The 16124-nt window shown below is 36.2% G+C and overlaps 1 protein-coding gene across 1 annotated transcript; it reads left to right on the top strand.

The window, feature by feature from the left end:
- Positions 1 to 14850: 14850 nt before the first annotated feature.
- Positions 14851 to 15792, top strand: LOC119533425 (olfactory receptor 4K2-like). Its single transcript, XM_037835465.1, has one exon. It carries the CDS (start codon positions 14854 to 14856, stop codon positions 15790 to 15792), a length of 939 nt encoding a protein of 312 aa, XP_037691393.1. The 5' UTR covers positions 14851 to 14853.
- The last annotated feature ends 332 nt before the right edge of the window (positions 15793 to 16124 follow it).

Here is a 16124-nt window from a genome sequence, read left to right as displayed (position 1 = left end):
TGATCAGGTACTTAATAAGACCATTGAATTCCATGTTCATGAACTCTTTTCTGCACTTATTTGCTATAAAAGAAATTCCTTTATCAGAATCAATGGTGTAGTTTTCGCTCATTTTTCCTCATAATGAGATTCAAGTTATTCATTTGGGGCAGTAATACCAAACATGATGCTATGTCCTTATGATTCCTTCACATCAAGAGGTAGATGATGATTTGTGCCATCACAGGTAGCATTAATTTTGATAACTTGGTTGGGGTGGAGTCTCCCAGGTTCTCCATTCCAGGGTTTCCTTTGTAATTAATAAGTGTTTCCCAGGGAGATAGTTTGAGACTTCATAAATATTCTCTTCCTCATCAAAATTGCATCTATTAGTTTTAGCACCCATTGAAGATGCTTGCCTGAATCAATTATTATAATGATGGGTTCCTAATGGTTACTTCTAATTCCATTCTTTCTTCTGTATTTTTTGGTTACTACTACACAAAAGTAAGAGTTTTACTTTCTGTGCTGTTTATTTATTTACTCATATATTAATTATCTGCATGGACTGAATTCTATTTTTTTCATTGGTTTAGAATCTGTTAACATAATGGTCACAATGCTTAAATTGTCCAACATGTTGTTAGCAGGTTTCCCTTCACGTTGTCTTCCCTGCCTGGCATGCCCCCAGCATTCTTTGAGAACATCCTTACTTTCTGGCACAAAACGACTTTCCAGACCTTCGTGTATTTTCCCTCCTAAGCCCTGGTGTAAGCCATTTCTTCATTGAATCCTGGAACCTTGTTGTGGATAATGTTCAGTTGACACCAAGATTTTGGAACTAGTTTTTCTCATTGCTGCTGAGGTGTCATTTCTTCTAGATCCCTTAAAATATGGAGATAAGAAAAAAATTGGTATATATATAAATATACATTTGTTTATATGTGTATAACTATAAATTCATATGTGCAGAAATTTATAAATAAATGAAATATGAATATCTTCTATATTGCATAAATACTACTAGTTATTTTTACTAATATCTTCAGGTCCACACCCAAAACACATTTATTCTAGCCCTCCCACTTCCATACTTGTAACTCACCTCTCCAAACTGGAGACACCTGGCACCCTTTATTGATCATATCTTTTCTTATCTGCTGAATTCTAAAGTACACTCAATGTACATTCAAAATTGTAAACCATAAACCATACCACTGTGTAAAAAAAACTGAGTAGAATTCAAATTTTTTATACAACAAGTGTTTTTCTTTATTCTTGTGATATATATTCCAAGTTCAGTGATCAAAAGTTACCTGATCTTTCATTGTGGTTATGTTATCCAATTGGCAGATGTTAATTGTTGAATATATATATATACATATGAAACATTATCATAGTTTCAAAATTCAAAACTTTCCAAAAGGAATACTCATAGCAGTAACACTCCTCACAAATCTTTTCAAACCTGTTAGTAGAGCCCAATCTTTTCCAAACACCTCTTATATGTAACAAATCTCATTGTTCTGTGTTTTGTTTCCTACGCTACTTTTGCACAATGGTTTTTCTTGTTTCCTTTTTTTCTTACATTAAGCTACATGAGATAGCTTACAGTAGACATTCCTTTGCTCTTTTCTCATAACAATATGTCCAGGAAATACCAGGTCATTTGACCTCTGTGACAAGTGATAGAGATCTTCCCCACAGCTGTATGTCAACAATGTTAAAACAGACATAATATGAAAGAAGAAAAGAGAAGGAACACAATTAAAAGGCCCTTTACAGGTTTATCACATAACACCAGCAAGTCCTCTGCCTGTAACTAATATTTTCTTCCCATATCAGATCAGAGGCACTATCTGCCTCATCAGAATATCTTCAGACATTGCAATCAAGTTTCTCAGATGGTTCACTTCCTTCTCATTTCTGTTGCATTGCTGCATTAGGTCTCAGTGAAGGAGCCTGTCCCCTGATGGTGTCTGCCAACTTGTCAGGAAATAGAAGACAACCCTTTTATTTTTAGACCATTTATAACAACATTTTATGTAAGTTAAATTTTCACCCCTCTGCTAGTGAGGTTTTATTCTTTACTTAATTAAAAACAGACACATTAAAAAACTGTTCCCCTACTTCATTCTGCTCTTTGTACAATTGGCAAAGACAGGTTGAACTACATTCAAATTCCACAGACTTAACATGATCAGGTCTTCCTGTTGATGTGCCAAAAGGAGGTGGGATATTTATGCTTTTTACATCTGGATTAACCATCAGTGTTCATTTGGTGGAGACCTCTATCACTCATGGCTCCTTAAAAGTTTTGAACAGCTTCATAATGTGTCTTTAACCCTCACAAAGTGTTCTGGGTCTTGCCAGTAAAGAATATGGCAAAGTCTGTATTTCCCAAACACCTTTGCCACCAAGTGGCATAAATAAAACATATCAGGTATTCTATGGTGGGAGACTTTTATTTCAATGTGAGTCATATATACAACAAGGCTGAGAATGTAAATTCTTTTTGCCCCTGGAACATTAAAGGATTCATATTTGTAGGGTTAGCAATGACATTGGCATTTAACCTATTATTGCCCAGTGAGAGTGGATATGAAGTCAGCAGTAAGAGCAGGTCTCCAGAGAGAGTTTTGCAATGTAGGTTTGGTAGGTTTGGGCCTTATTCCTATAAACAACATAAATCCTGTTTCTCTACTACTTCCTACAATTCTGTTAGGGTTCTAAAGAAACTCACAAATCCCTCCTGGTATACCCAGTAGATCATATTATATAATTTTAATTAAAACTTTTGACACTTACATCATCCAATTACATTTTCCCTCTCTCATTTGGGGACCAATCAGGGGTTATATTCACTACTATAAGTATCATAATGTTAGAGAGGCAATAGCAGTTTACCATAACACAAAAACTTGGTATCACAAGTATAATCTTTCATCCACTAGAAGTAGTCTCTACAATTTTAATTATGGTAGCATAGCATATAATAAAGCATACGATTACCAATAAGTTCTTTAATTTCATTCTATGCCATAAATATTATTCTTGCTTTTAACATTTTTAAACTACATAAACCCCAGAAATAAGATCACTTGAGTTCAGTTTTATTCCAATGACCCCACTGTATTCGCCTCCACTTCTCTGTCTGAAGCCCCTCCTTACTTGTCTGATCTGATCCATAGTGCTGTATAGTTTTTCTCTCCAATCAGAGGAACACCAACTCAATGCACACTTGGCTGTATACCAAAGGACAGAAACAGAGTTCTAAAATGCTAACTAGGTGAACATCAGTAACATCAGTAACAAGTCTGAATTTGATCATTATCCAGAGAACTGAGGAAAACAATGGGAAGCAGGGAGTCAAAAAATGATAAGATTTGGGGTGGTAGCAAGGGGAGTCCTAGTGAGGAAAGGGCTTGAGGAATATTGAAGGCTGAGAGAGAAATACAGTAATATTTGGCTTGCATCCTGGGATACAGAGGTCCACTCCTCATGGGAGGGACATGAAACCCAGTGGCTCCCATCCCTTCAGCTCTTTGGCTCAGGTTCTGTTGTGTAGATTCTGCCAAGAGTGATCAGGGCAGGTCAGGAGGACTGGAGCTGCATGACTCTGCCTAAGAGTTCTGAATCCATTTATTCTTTTCTTTCACTCTCTCTGTCTCTCATTTCTTTTCTTCCTTCTAGTATTAAAGGAAATGTCTTCAAAACACTAGCTGAAAACAAGCTAAAGGTACAGAGACTTGAGTTAACACATGTGAAATTGTATACAGATCACTAAACAAACAGCAACATGAACAAACACAACCCTGAAAAAGGAGTAAAACTGATTTCCAGAATTACCATATTGGAATATTCAAAATGTTCAGTTTCTTTAAAAAGTTTCATAAAGTATACAAAGAAACTAAAATGTATAGACCATTCACAGGAGAAAAAATAACTTTAAGCCAATTGCCTTAAATTTGCTGAAAAGCTACAGGAAGCTATGGACAGAGATAAAGGAAAGAGAGAAAAATGCATAAACAAGAAGAAAGTGTCAATAAAGAGTTAGAAATCATCTTAAACAGAAATTCTGGAGCTAATTATAAAATAACTGAAATGAAAAAATCACTAGATGATTTCAATAGCAGTTTGCGTCGGTACAATAACTAAACAGCAAACTTGAAGATGGGTCAATTTAAATTATCCAGTCTGAGAAACAGAAAGATAAAGTGTAAAGAAAACTGAAGAGAGGTTAAAAGACCTGTGGAATACCATCAAGCATACTAACATTGGCAAAAAGGAAATCCCAAAGAGAGAGAGAGAAAGAGAGAGAGAGAGAGAGAGAGAGAGAGAGAGAGAGAGAGAGAGAGAGAGAGAGAGAGAGAGAAAGATTATTTAAAGAAACAATGGCAGAAAACTTCTCAAATTGATAAACATAAGCATACACATTCAAGAAGCTTAAATGAACTCCAAGATGTTTAAAGGAAAAGAGATCCACATCAAAACACGTTATAATCAACATGTTCAAAAACAAAGAGACATTTAAAGGCAGCAAGAAAGAAGTGATTCATCATGTAAAAGGACTTGCCAATAAGGTTAACAATATATTTCTTTTCACCAAACAAGAAAGTTATAAGGGAGTGAAAATAAACTTTTAATGTGCTGAAAGAAAATAACTGTCAACCAAAAGTTCTATATCCAGCAATATTATCTTACAAATGAAGGAGAAATCAAGATAATGCAGATGAACAAATGCTGAAGAAGTTTGTTGCTAATAGACCTGCCTACAAGAAATGTAAAATGGAATTCTTCAGATATACTGTTGTCCCAGCAATATTACTTGAACAAATTATTCTCTCTCCATTGTGTGGTTGTAGACCCCTTGTCAAAAATAATTGTTCAGAAGTGGTAGGTTGAATTATGAACTGCAAGAAACACATGGTCTTAATCCTAACCCACTTCCCTGTTGTGTGAACCCATTGTAAAAAAGATCTCCAAAGATGTTATTTTTAGTTAAGTTGTGGCCAACTGTAGCAGTGTGGGCCTTAATCCATATTGCCTGAAGCCACATAAAAAGGAATGAATTAAAACCCCTACTTTACACCATATATAAGCATTAGCTAAAAATGTATCAACAACCAAATATAAGAGCTAAGTTTAAATACATCTGATAAGAAATAAAGTGGTAAATATCCATTTCTTCTTTTTAAACATATCAGAATCCTTTAATTTCATCACCATAAACATTATACTCTGATTGCTCACATACAGCATAAAATATTTATTCCACTAAATAAATAAGACAGAACATTATTGCAAAGGGCACTTAAGTACCTGAAATAAGACCTCATTAGCCCAGGTGGGGGTGCTCCTGAGTTTCTATGTGGGATCCCCAAGCACAGACATGGCCTGGGGGCTGAGATGGACAAAGGCTCCAGGAGGAAGGCTCTGTGCATCTGGTCCCACAGTGGCCCCGGAGAGAAGGCTGTGGAACCAGCAGGGAAAGGCGGGCTGGGCAGCTCCTTCATCAGTCCAGTTACAGAGAGAAGAGGTGGGTATGGGAGAGCTGAGCTAGGACAGGAGAGGAGCAGGAGGTGAGGAAAGCCACTGAGACCTGGAGCTCCAACCTGCACCAGCACCATTTACCCCTGCCTTGCGTAAGAGCATTTGAGTTGTCAGTTGGAATGAGTGGAACTTCCAAACTTCTGGGTTAGGCAGTTTTGGGGGCCAGAGCAGCAACCTCTGAAGGGGATTCTGGCAATGCTTAGCCCCAAGATGAACTATCCCAGAGGACCTAGTTTCTGGGAATCTCACCCTACCCTTCACCCAGACCCTTACATGGCTGAACAGAGAATTGATTCCCTTCCACTTTGTTAAATAAATATGTTAAATATTTAAAGGCCTGTTCCTATGATAGGAACACAGGGACCAAAATCCATGCCCTGATAAAACGTGGAGTGATGGAGGGATGGCAGCAGAAAAGTAGTGCAGTGTGGGGAAGGAAGCGATAGAAACTCCTACCTCCCCTCTCCCCTTTTATTCTTTCAAATCCTATAGGAGAGAGTTTCAGACTAGAAACTCCCATGTAAGAGCATCATAGGGCAAACTACAGGATAAGAGAACTTGGAGGTTGGAGACCAGGTGACTGGTCCCTTTTCCATATATGACTTGAGCCACACACTACCAGCTCTCTACTGCCTGCTTTGAGAACAGAACAGGCTACAGTCTGCTCTGGGGTGTGCCAGGGAAGGGTGAGTATTGGCCAGCTCCCCACCTCCTGCTGTCTCTGTTTCCAGCTGTGTGGTTGGCCTGGTGGAGGTGGAGTATCTTCCCAAGGACCATACCACACAGTCCTCAAAAGTAAATATTTTGTATAAGAAATATCTTTGACAATGAAATCTTTGGAATAACACTAAAAGCATGAGCATCAAAAGAAAAATAGATAATTTGGATTTCACAATTATTTGTATAAAAAAGTATTTAAAACACTAAATACTTCTGTGCTTCAAAGGTAATTATTGAATGAATGAAAAGAAAACCTATGGAATGGTAGAAAATATTTGCAAATTATAGATGTGATAAGAGGCTAGTATCCAGAATTTAAAAGAACTATCACAGCTAAACAACAACAACAACAAAAGAAAACCCCAATAAACCAATTTTAAAAATGGGAAAAGTTTTGAGGGCAAGCATACCTTAGAGATATTTCAGGTTAGTGTCAAACCATCGCAGTAAAGCAAATATTGCAATAAAGTGAGTCACGTGAAATTTTTAGTTCCATAGTGCATACAAAAATTACATTTAAATTACACAGTACTCTGTTAAGTGTGCAATAGAATTATGTCTAAAATACCTATACACACACACATATATATCTTAATTAAAAAATACTTTTTTGCTAAAAAATTCTAACCATCATTTGAATGCTTTTGCTGGTGGAGGGTCTGCCCTGATGTTGACAGCTTCTGACTGATCTGGGTGGTGGTTGCTGAAGGTTGAGGTGGTAATGGACATTTTGTAAAATAAAACAACAATGAAGTTTGCCACATCAGTTGACACTTCCTTTCATAAAAGTTTTCTCTCTAGCATGGAATATTGTTTGATAGCATTTTAAAAACAGAACTTATTTCAGAACTAAAATCACTCCTCTCAAACCCTTCTGCTGCTTTAACAAGTAAGATTATAAGAAATATTCTAAGTCATTTGCTGTCATTTCAACAATGTTCACATCTTCACTATGAGCAGATTCCATCTTAAGAAATCATTTTCATTGCTCATCCATAAGAAGTAACTCTTCATTCATTAAAGATGTGTTATGGGATTGCATCAATTCAGTCACATCTTCAGGCTCCACTTCTAATCATAGTTCTTTTGCTATTTCCAACAATTTTGCAGTAACTTCCTCCAGTAAAGTCTTGAAACCCTCAGAGTCATCCATGATGGCTGGAATCAATTTCTTCTAAACTCTTGTTAACATTGGCATTTTTATCTCTTTTCCATCAGAATAGATAATCATTTCCAGAAAGTTTCCAATTTAATTTTCCTAGATGCATCAAAGGAATCATTAACTATGGTAGCTATAGCTTTACAAAATGTATTTCTTAAATAATCGGACTTGAAATTCAAATTTACACCTTGATCCAGGTGATGCAGAATGCACATTGTGTTAGCAGATATGAAAACAGCATTCATCTCATTCTGCTTCAGCAGAGTTCCTGTCAACAAGCAGTAATCTTTAGAAAGGAATTTTTTTTTCCTGAGCAATAGATCTCAACAGATGGCTTAGAATATTCAGTAAACCATGTTGTAAACAGATGTGCTATCATCCAGATTTTGTTGTTCCACTTAGAGTGCATGGCAGAGTAGATTTAGCATAATTCTTAAGGGTCATAGTATTTTCAGAATGGTAAATGAGCATTGGCTTTAACTTAAAGACACCAATTTCACTGTCCCTTCCAAGGGAAAGCCTGTTCTTTGAAGCTTTGAATCCAGGCATTGACTTCTTGTCTCCAGCTGTTTCATCTACACTGAAAATCTGTTGTGTGTGTAGCCACCTTAAACAATTATCTTAGCTAGAGCTTCTGGATAACCTGTTGAATCTTGTACCTCAGCACTTGCTGCTTCATCTTGCATTTTTATGTTATGAACATGCTTCTTTCCTTAAACCTCATGGAGCAACCACTGTTAGCTTCAAACATTTCTCCTACAGCTTCCTCACCTCTCTTAGCCTTCGTAGAATTGAAGAGAGTTAGGGTCTTGCTCTAGACTAGGTTTTGCTTTAAGGGAATGTTGTGGCTGGTTTGATCTTCTCTGAAGACCACTAAAATTTGTCCATGTCAGAGCAGTCTGTTTCATTTTCTTATCATTCATGTGTTCACTGGAGTAACATTTATAATTTCCTTCACGAATTTCCCTTTGCATTTACAACTTGGCTAACTGTTTGGCACAAAAGACTTAGTTGTTGGCCTATTCTGGCTTGTGACTTGCTTTCCTCACTAAATTATTTTTAGCTTTAAATCAAAAGTGAGAAAGGTGTGACCCTTATTTTTATTTGAAAGCTTAGAGGTTACTGTAGAGCTATTAATTGTCCTAATTTCAATATTATTATTTATCAGGGAGTAGGACAGACCCAGGAGAGGTATAAAGCTGGGGGACTGGCTGGTCAATGGAATGATGTCATCAATATGGCACCTAAACAGCTACTGAAAATCTCTCCCCAGAAAATCAATGAAATTAAAAGTACAATTCTGAATTTTTCAGAACTTTGGAGGAAGATATAGATTGGAGAAAGTCCTCATAAATGTCAGATTGAAGACAGAGATAAATATCAGGTAGGAAAATCCCATCCCAGACAGGCCAATCTTCTCCCTTTCCCCTCACTCAGACTCTCATAGCAGCTGGGATTGTCACAGCAGGGACACAGAATATAAATTCTTGCACAACAGTGAGACAGACCCCATGATTTTGAGACTTAGGGCAGAGGGGAGAACATTTTAAAGCCCAGATCTGTGAGGGACAAAGAGTCTGAAAAGTGTGAACAGAGATTGGTTTTCCATCCCTGGGTCTGAAAGCCCTTTCCCCATCTCTGAGGAAAACAGCAGCAAGTGGTAGTTTCCTTGCCTGGGGGAGGGCTGAAATATCTAGGGGAACCTTCTGCCACAAATAAAGTGAAGGATGCAGCTCCACATTGAGCCAGATTTTGTCCAGCTTAGTAATGGCTCAGGAAACCCTCATTTTCAACCTGTCTGGTCAAAGGCAGCTTGGATGCCAAGGCAAACTGCTTCTGAGAATGATTAAGTTACTGAACACCACCATCTGCTGGGCAACCCAGAAAGGGTAAGAGTATTGAAGGCTCTTCATAGATTATTTCACTGCCACTGGAGCTGGTCTAGATCCTCTCCATGGGAACCCCCCCATCATTTAGGCTTGGAAATATGGATGACCCAACTATTAAATCATTGCCCCCCAAAAAACTGAGGTGCCCTGGCTGGTGAAAAACAGAGCACCACTGGAAGCCAGCAGACTTTTTATCCACTCACAGATTTTGAAGTGGTACCCAGTGCCTGCCCCGATCCCTGAGGAATACACTAAGCAAGAAAATCAGATGCATAGACACCAGCAAAAAATCATGACTCTCACCAGGAAGAATGAAGAAATGGCACAAAAGAAGAGACTAACACTTTAACTGAGATATAGGAGCTGAAACACTAATCAAAGATGTTCAAGCAAGTCTTCCATATCAAATCAATGAGTTGAAGGAAAATGTGGCAAAGGCATGACCAATATAAAGAAGGCGCAGGGTATTCATAGAGAAACTTGAAAGCTTAAAAAACAAATGACAGAATTCATGGGAGCGAAAGGCGCAACAGAAGAGATGAAATACACAATGGAGACATACAACACAGATTTGAAGAGACAGAAGAAAGGATTAGTGAACTGGAAGACAGGACATCTGAAATCTTACACACAAAAGAACAGATAGGGAAAAGAATGGAAATATATGAGTAAGGTGTTAGGGAAATGAATGACAACATGAAGCACACAAATATACTTGTTATCAGTGTCTCAGAAGGAGAAGATAAGGGAAAAGTGGCAGGAAGTATAATGGAAGAAATAATCAATGAAAATTTATCAACTCATATGAAAGTAATATAATTACAGGTCCAAGAAGTGCAGCATACCACAAACAGAAGAGATCCAAATAGACCTACTCCAAGACATTTACTATTCAGGTTGTCAAACATCAAAGACAAAGAGAGAATTTTGAAAGAAGCAGGAGAGAAGTGATTCATCACATACAAGGGAAGTTTGATAAGACTAAGTGTGGATCTCTCAGGAGAAATCATGGAGACACAAAGGCAGTGATATGATATATTTAAGATACTGAAAGAGAAAAACTGCCAAAGAAGAATAATATATCATGCAAACTCTCCTTCAAAAATGAGTCAGAGTTTAAAATATTTTCAGAAAAACAAACTAGAAGTTGGTGAACAAGAAACTTGCTCTACAAGAAATACTAAAGGAAGTGCTACAGACAGATAGGAAAAGACAGGAGAAAGAGGTTTGGAGGAGAGTATAAAAATGAAGACTAGCAGTAAGGGTAAGTAATAGTGTAAAAAGAGAAAGAGAAAAAAAATAAGATAAGACAGATAAAATCCAAAAAACAAAATGGTTGAAGGAAGTGTTGCCTTTTCAGTAATAACATTAAATATCAATGGATTAAATTCCACAACTGAAAGACATATATTGGTAGGATGGAAAAAAACAAAACAAAACAGCCCTGATTCTTGATTCTTTAAGATGATTGCATGAATATATAGCTCTTAAGGTGTGACTGTGTAATTGAAAAACCTTGCAAATGACATTCCATTTATCCAGAGTATGGAAAGATGAGTTAGGAAACAAAGACAATAAATAAATAAAAGGGGGGACAAAGGGTATGGGATATTTTGGGTGTTCTTCTTTATTTTTATTTTGTATTCTTTATCTTAATTTTTTTTGATTATTAAAAAGTTCAAAAGTTGATTGTGGTGATGAATGCACAACCATATGATGATTTGGTGAGCCATAGATGTACACTTCTGTTGATTATCTGTTATGTGAGTATATATCAACAAAATTGCATTTAAAAATCTATTTTGACAAAATATATACCAAGAGGAAAAAATTCCCAGTGAAAATTGCCTTCTAGATGGAGGCATATTATAAACCAGCTAATAGGGGAGTTATAAACCATGTAAAGGTTAAAGATTCTTGACTGTTGGTCATTTCAAATTCTTTGTAAATGCTCATATTTCATACCAGTCAGGATATGATTTCTCTTGCAATTGGAATTAAAGCCATAAATGATTTTTATTATATATATCTAGTTAAAGATAAAGATTACAGAAGATATCTCCGAGTACTTATAGGTCAAATGAAGAATGATTTAAATTTCTCTAATTTTTAACTCTTAGCTGCTTTATTTGTGATTTATGTGTATTTTTTCCTGTTTCCTTTTTCTGATTTCCAGAGCAGGCAGAAGTTCTTATCACTCTTAACAAAGAAGTCCCCAAGAGAATTTCTAAGTAAATTATTTCCTTGCTCTTGTTGTGTCCAAATTATACAAGGAAAATTTCACCCAAAAGGCTATTTCTTGTGATGAATATATATGTTGGACTGAGGAAAATCTCTTCCACAAATACTGTCTCCTCCAAACCATGGGTGTCAACTCAAGCACGCATCAGAAGAATCTGATCCTAGAGACAATGTGGGTTTAGTAAGTCATCTCATGTTCTCTTTGATTCTGTTCTTTAAAATAATTTAAAAATATATTTTTATGAACCTGTATCACATGTAACTGTTATGCTTGTAGTTGAGAATGGTGTCTTTAGCTTCTGACTTTCACAGGAGTTAGTTCACAGGTTTTCATCTCTTATCCCAACTTGAAGCTCTGTAGCCTCTTTGGCAATAGTTTGCCCCGCCTCAGAGGTACTCTGGTGGCTGCTTTGAGAAATCAAAATTTTTGTGGACTACTTGCTATCAGCAGCCTCCAGCTATCCTTGATTAAGTGCTCCCTCTGTTTTAAAATGATAAAGGTAAAAATAAAAAGCTAAGAGAACATTTAGAATAGAGCTTGAAGTTAAAAGGAAGTTATATATTCAGGGAGAATTGATATAAAAGTATGTTACCATGGAAATAGGATTAAAACCCATAAACCAAGAAAAAAGAAAGGAGCTGTGAAACTCCCTGTGTACATCACAGCTATATGTGTATCTCAGGAAATCTACTAACTTCTTTGCATCCAAGTTTTCCCTTATGAAAACATCAGCAGTGAGAATCCCATAGAGTTTTAGGATTGTTACTTAAAGGAAAAATCTTTATGTAAGTATAATGCATCTCAAAGAGGATGAAAAGGTAGGTGCTATCTTTTAATGTCACTAAGAGAATGCAGTTAGTCTCCTTCCTTAATTTTTCTATTTCACTAGTGTCAGAGTTATCATTGCCAGTATTTGTGAAAATTCTCCCTCAGTTACAGGTAAGAATTTCAAAGGTGATTTAATAAGAGCATGCAATTGCCTTGTGTAGGTGCTCTTAAATTATTGAATATTCATCCTGGACAGGAAGGGAAGTCAATGTCAAGCTCCTGGAGAGCAAGAAGCCTGTGTAAGGTTTCTTTTGTTTCTGTACATCTACATAATTGCTTAGTATGTTGTATGTTAATTTAGAAAAAGTATAAGTAGTACATATTTTAAAGAAAAAGGGCTGTATATATTTTGGTACAGAGGTACCATGAGCCATAGATGTTTGTTGCCAGCAAGTTTTGTAAGCATATTGCTTTAAGATACACTTAAATGGATGGTGAGGTCAAAAAGAAATAGTACTTATTAAACCTGGACTCAGTTCCAGAAAAGTTTAACTACTTTCTCTTTATTTTCTCATTTATCTTCACAAAAAGCCTATTAGATTGAGCTCTCATTTTTTTTACAAATGAGCAAATGAAACCAAAATTAGGCTGGCTCCTGCTCACAATATAACTCAATAAAACAGTGAGATTCAGACTAGGGTTACTAATTAAAAGTCCATGGTTTTTGTACTAATTTCCTAACTATCCAATTAATATTAATAGAATAATATAATCAGTCACCAATATTATGAAACACTAACAATTATAAGACTGATACAAACCCATATGATTTCTTATTGGTAAACTGTTCTTTGGGAATACAAATATTCACCTTTTAGAAAATCCCTGTCTCACAAATACTTGAAATTCCAAATTTGCTATTGGTTCTCATCTATGTCACTTAATCCAACACATACAGAGGGAGTTACTTAAAAGATATCTTTAAAAGGTTTGTGATGATAAGAATTTAAACTTCAAGATAAAGGTCAAATTGCTGATATTTCTCAAGATCATACCTCTGTTGTGATGAATTGGGTATAACACCAAAAATTGCCTTAGAAATTAGGTAAATCTCATCTACTATGGAGTATATGTTTATTTCTGAGTCCTGAGACTATCATTGCATGTCCCTTTTTAATTGCAAATGTTTGTTTTACCTAATTTCTTTAGCAAATATTCTTTTTATAACCATCCTTAACCTATGCCTCCAAGTTTCATTATACTGAGAGGGGAAAGTGGTGCTCTTAGTTGAGGTAATGGACTTCATTATTTGTCCCCTCTCCTTGGCACCACCCTTGAGATTTCTAAGGATAAAGGAAGATGAGACACATAAAAGTGTACAAGTTAAAGTAGAAAGTAAAAGGTGAAGAGAAACAGGCAATAATCTTTCAACTCATAAGTTTGAGCAGAACTCTCAATTTACCTAGGAACAATACCATTATTATTTGTAGAACTGAGTAATCAGTGACTACTGAAGTTTTAATTCAAAAATTCCCTCAGCACTAACAGAGGTGTACATTACTTATATATGTAATTTTTTCTCAATTATTTTTTGTTTTTGTAACTCAATCAGGAAACAGCAGTCTTTCAAGGCCGAGGACTTTTCTTGGAACCTAATGACATATTTGAAAGTAAATTACTTCTGGTAAGTTTGGGTTTTAAATAACTTCTATTCAGAGCCCATGAAGTCAGAATCTGAGTCTGGGTTTCCATCCAATTTTTAATCTCTTTCTCACAAATCTCTTGGCTGATTTATTAATATGTTTAAGAACTAAATGAATTCCACCTAATTGTTGATTTAAGCTACTGATAAGTTATGTGATTGCCCTTCCATCAGAATCATCACGTCAAGGCATTGATTATATGGTCCTTATATAGCATCTCTCCCATAGGTTGTCCTACCATATATTTTAACGTGACCATCTAAAGATTTAATTTTATGATGTCCTATAAAAGAGAGTCACATAAGGCTTGCAATAATTCTTATACAGATTCTAGAGAACTTATGAAATTTAATCATGTCATTTGTTCTGAATTTCAATATTAGTTCCCAGTCAAAAAACTAAGAATATGATGAAACTTTCAGTTATTTAGTGTAATGGGTGTTCTTGCTATCCCACCCAGATTCTTTTCCTGGAAAAGTGGACTGAAGCTAGTTTTCAGGTGACACCACAATCTCTTTTTCCCTTTCCCCTTGTTCTATTCTGCTTTTCTAACTTTTTATACTCAGAGCACTCCCTTTATAAGTCTTTGGTATAAGTATCACTTCTCTGACTCTGCTTCTTGGGAAGACAATCTTAGTCATTTTAACATCTTTTTGGGCATAAAACTGTACATGTTTGACTAGGATTTGTCTTCATAATTGTACTTTCCACTTTCAAGTATAGATATTATAATTCTTATGTAAAAACCAAAAATTTAGAAGTAAATATCCTTACCTAACCTACTAACTGACAATCTACTGTTCTTTCTAGATTGTATTAGAGCAAACCCTGAATAAAATGGATAAAGGAAATCAATCTGTTGTGTCAGAATTTGTGCTTCTGGGACTCTGCCACTCATGGAATATGCAGGTTTTACTCTTAATGATATTTTTGATGCTTTACCTGACCATCATGCTTGGAAATACTGTTATTGTGATCTTAGTCATCATTGACCTCCATCTCCATTCCCCCATGTACTTCTTGTTGGCCAATCTGTCCCTTGTTGACATGTTGCTTTCCTCAATTATCACACCTAAGACAATCACAGACTTTCTCAGGGAGATGAAAACCATTTCCTTTGGAGGCTGCATGTGCCAGATCCTCTTTGTCCATCTTTGCGGAGGGAGTGAGATGGTGCTACTAGTGGTAATGGCCTATGACCGCTATTTAGCCATCTGCAAGCCACTACACTATTCCACCAGTATAAGCCTGCAGAAATGCATTGGGTTGGTGGTGGCTTCCTGGACCATTGGCTTTGTGCATGCCATGAGTCAAATGGTCATGATTATACAGCTGCCTTTCTGTGGTCCCAGGGAAATAAACAGCTTCTTCTGTGATGTGCCACTGGTTATCAAGCTTGCATGCATGGATTCTTATACTTTGGGAATATTAATGAATGCAGACACTGGGGTCATCACCATGACCTGCTTTATCCTGTTGCTGATATCCTACATGTGTATTCTCTTGACTGTCAGCCAAAGCTCTAAAACTGGTGCATCGAAGGCACTCTCCACTTGCACTGCCCATATCATGGTGGTGGTACTCTTCTTTGGGCCCTGCATCTTCATCTATGTGTGGCCACTCAGCATTACTTGGATGGACAAATTTCTTGCCATGTTTTTCTCTGTTCTCACACCTATTTTAAATCCATCCATTTATACCCTAAGAAATAAAGAGATAAAATGGGCTATGAAGAGATTCCGAAGCTACCACATAGATTTCAAGGGAAATTTTTAAAACTCAGAATTCTCATGTGAGCTCTTCAAATTGACAACACAATTACCTTGTGAAAGAAGTTGAAACATCTTAGCTTTTAGAATATATTTGTATGTCATGCCTGTTTCCAGTTATAGGAATAGGTTTAATATAATTCAGGTAATTTCAAAATATATTAATCAGTCAGTGTAATAACATAAAACATTCCTTTCAAATCCAGACACAAACTTTCTATGCTTTTAACTATCTATTCAATGAGAACCTTAACATTTTTTAAGCCAAGTTCCTCTTTTTGGACTGTATCTTAATTAATTTCCCTTGACCTTTCTCCTGATTTCATTTGGAAAGAAAAG

This window comes from Choloepus didactylus, chromosome 4 (genome assembly GCF_015220235.1).
Source record: "Choloepus didactylus isolate mChoDid1 chromosome 4, mChoDid1.pri, whole genome shotgun sequence".
NCBI lineage: Eukaryota > Metazoa > Chordata > Mammalia > Pilosa > Megalonychidae > Choloepus > Choloepus didactylus.
Note: the sequence above shows the minus strand (reverse complement) of the source record. Positions and strands in the feature narration are given on the sequence as shown.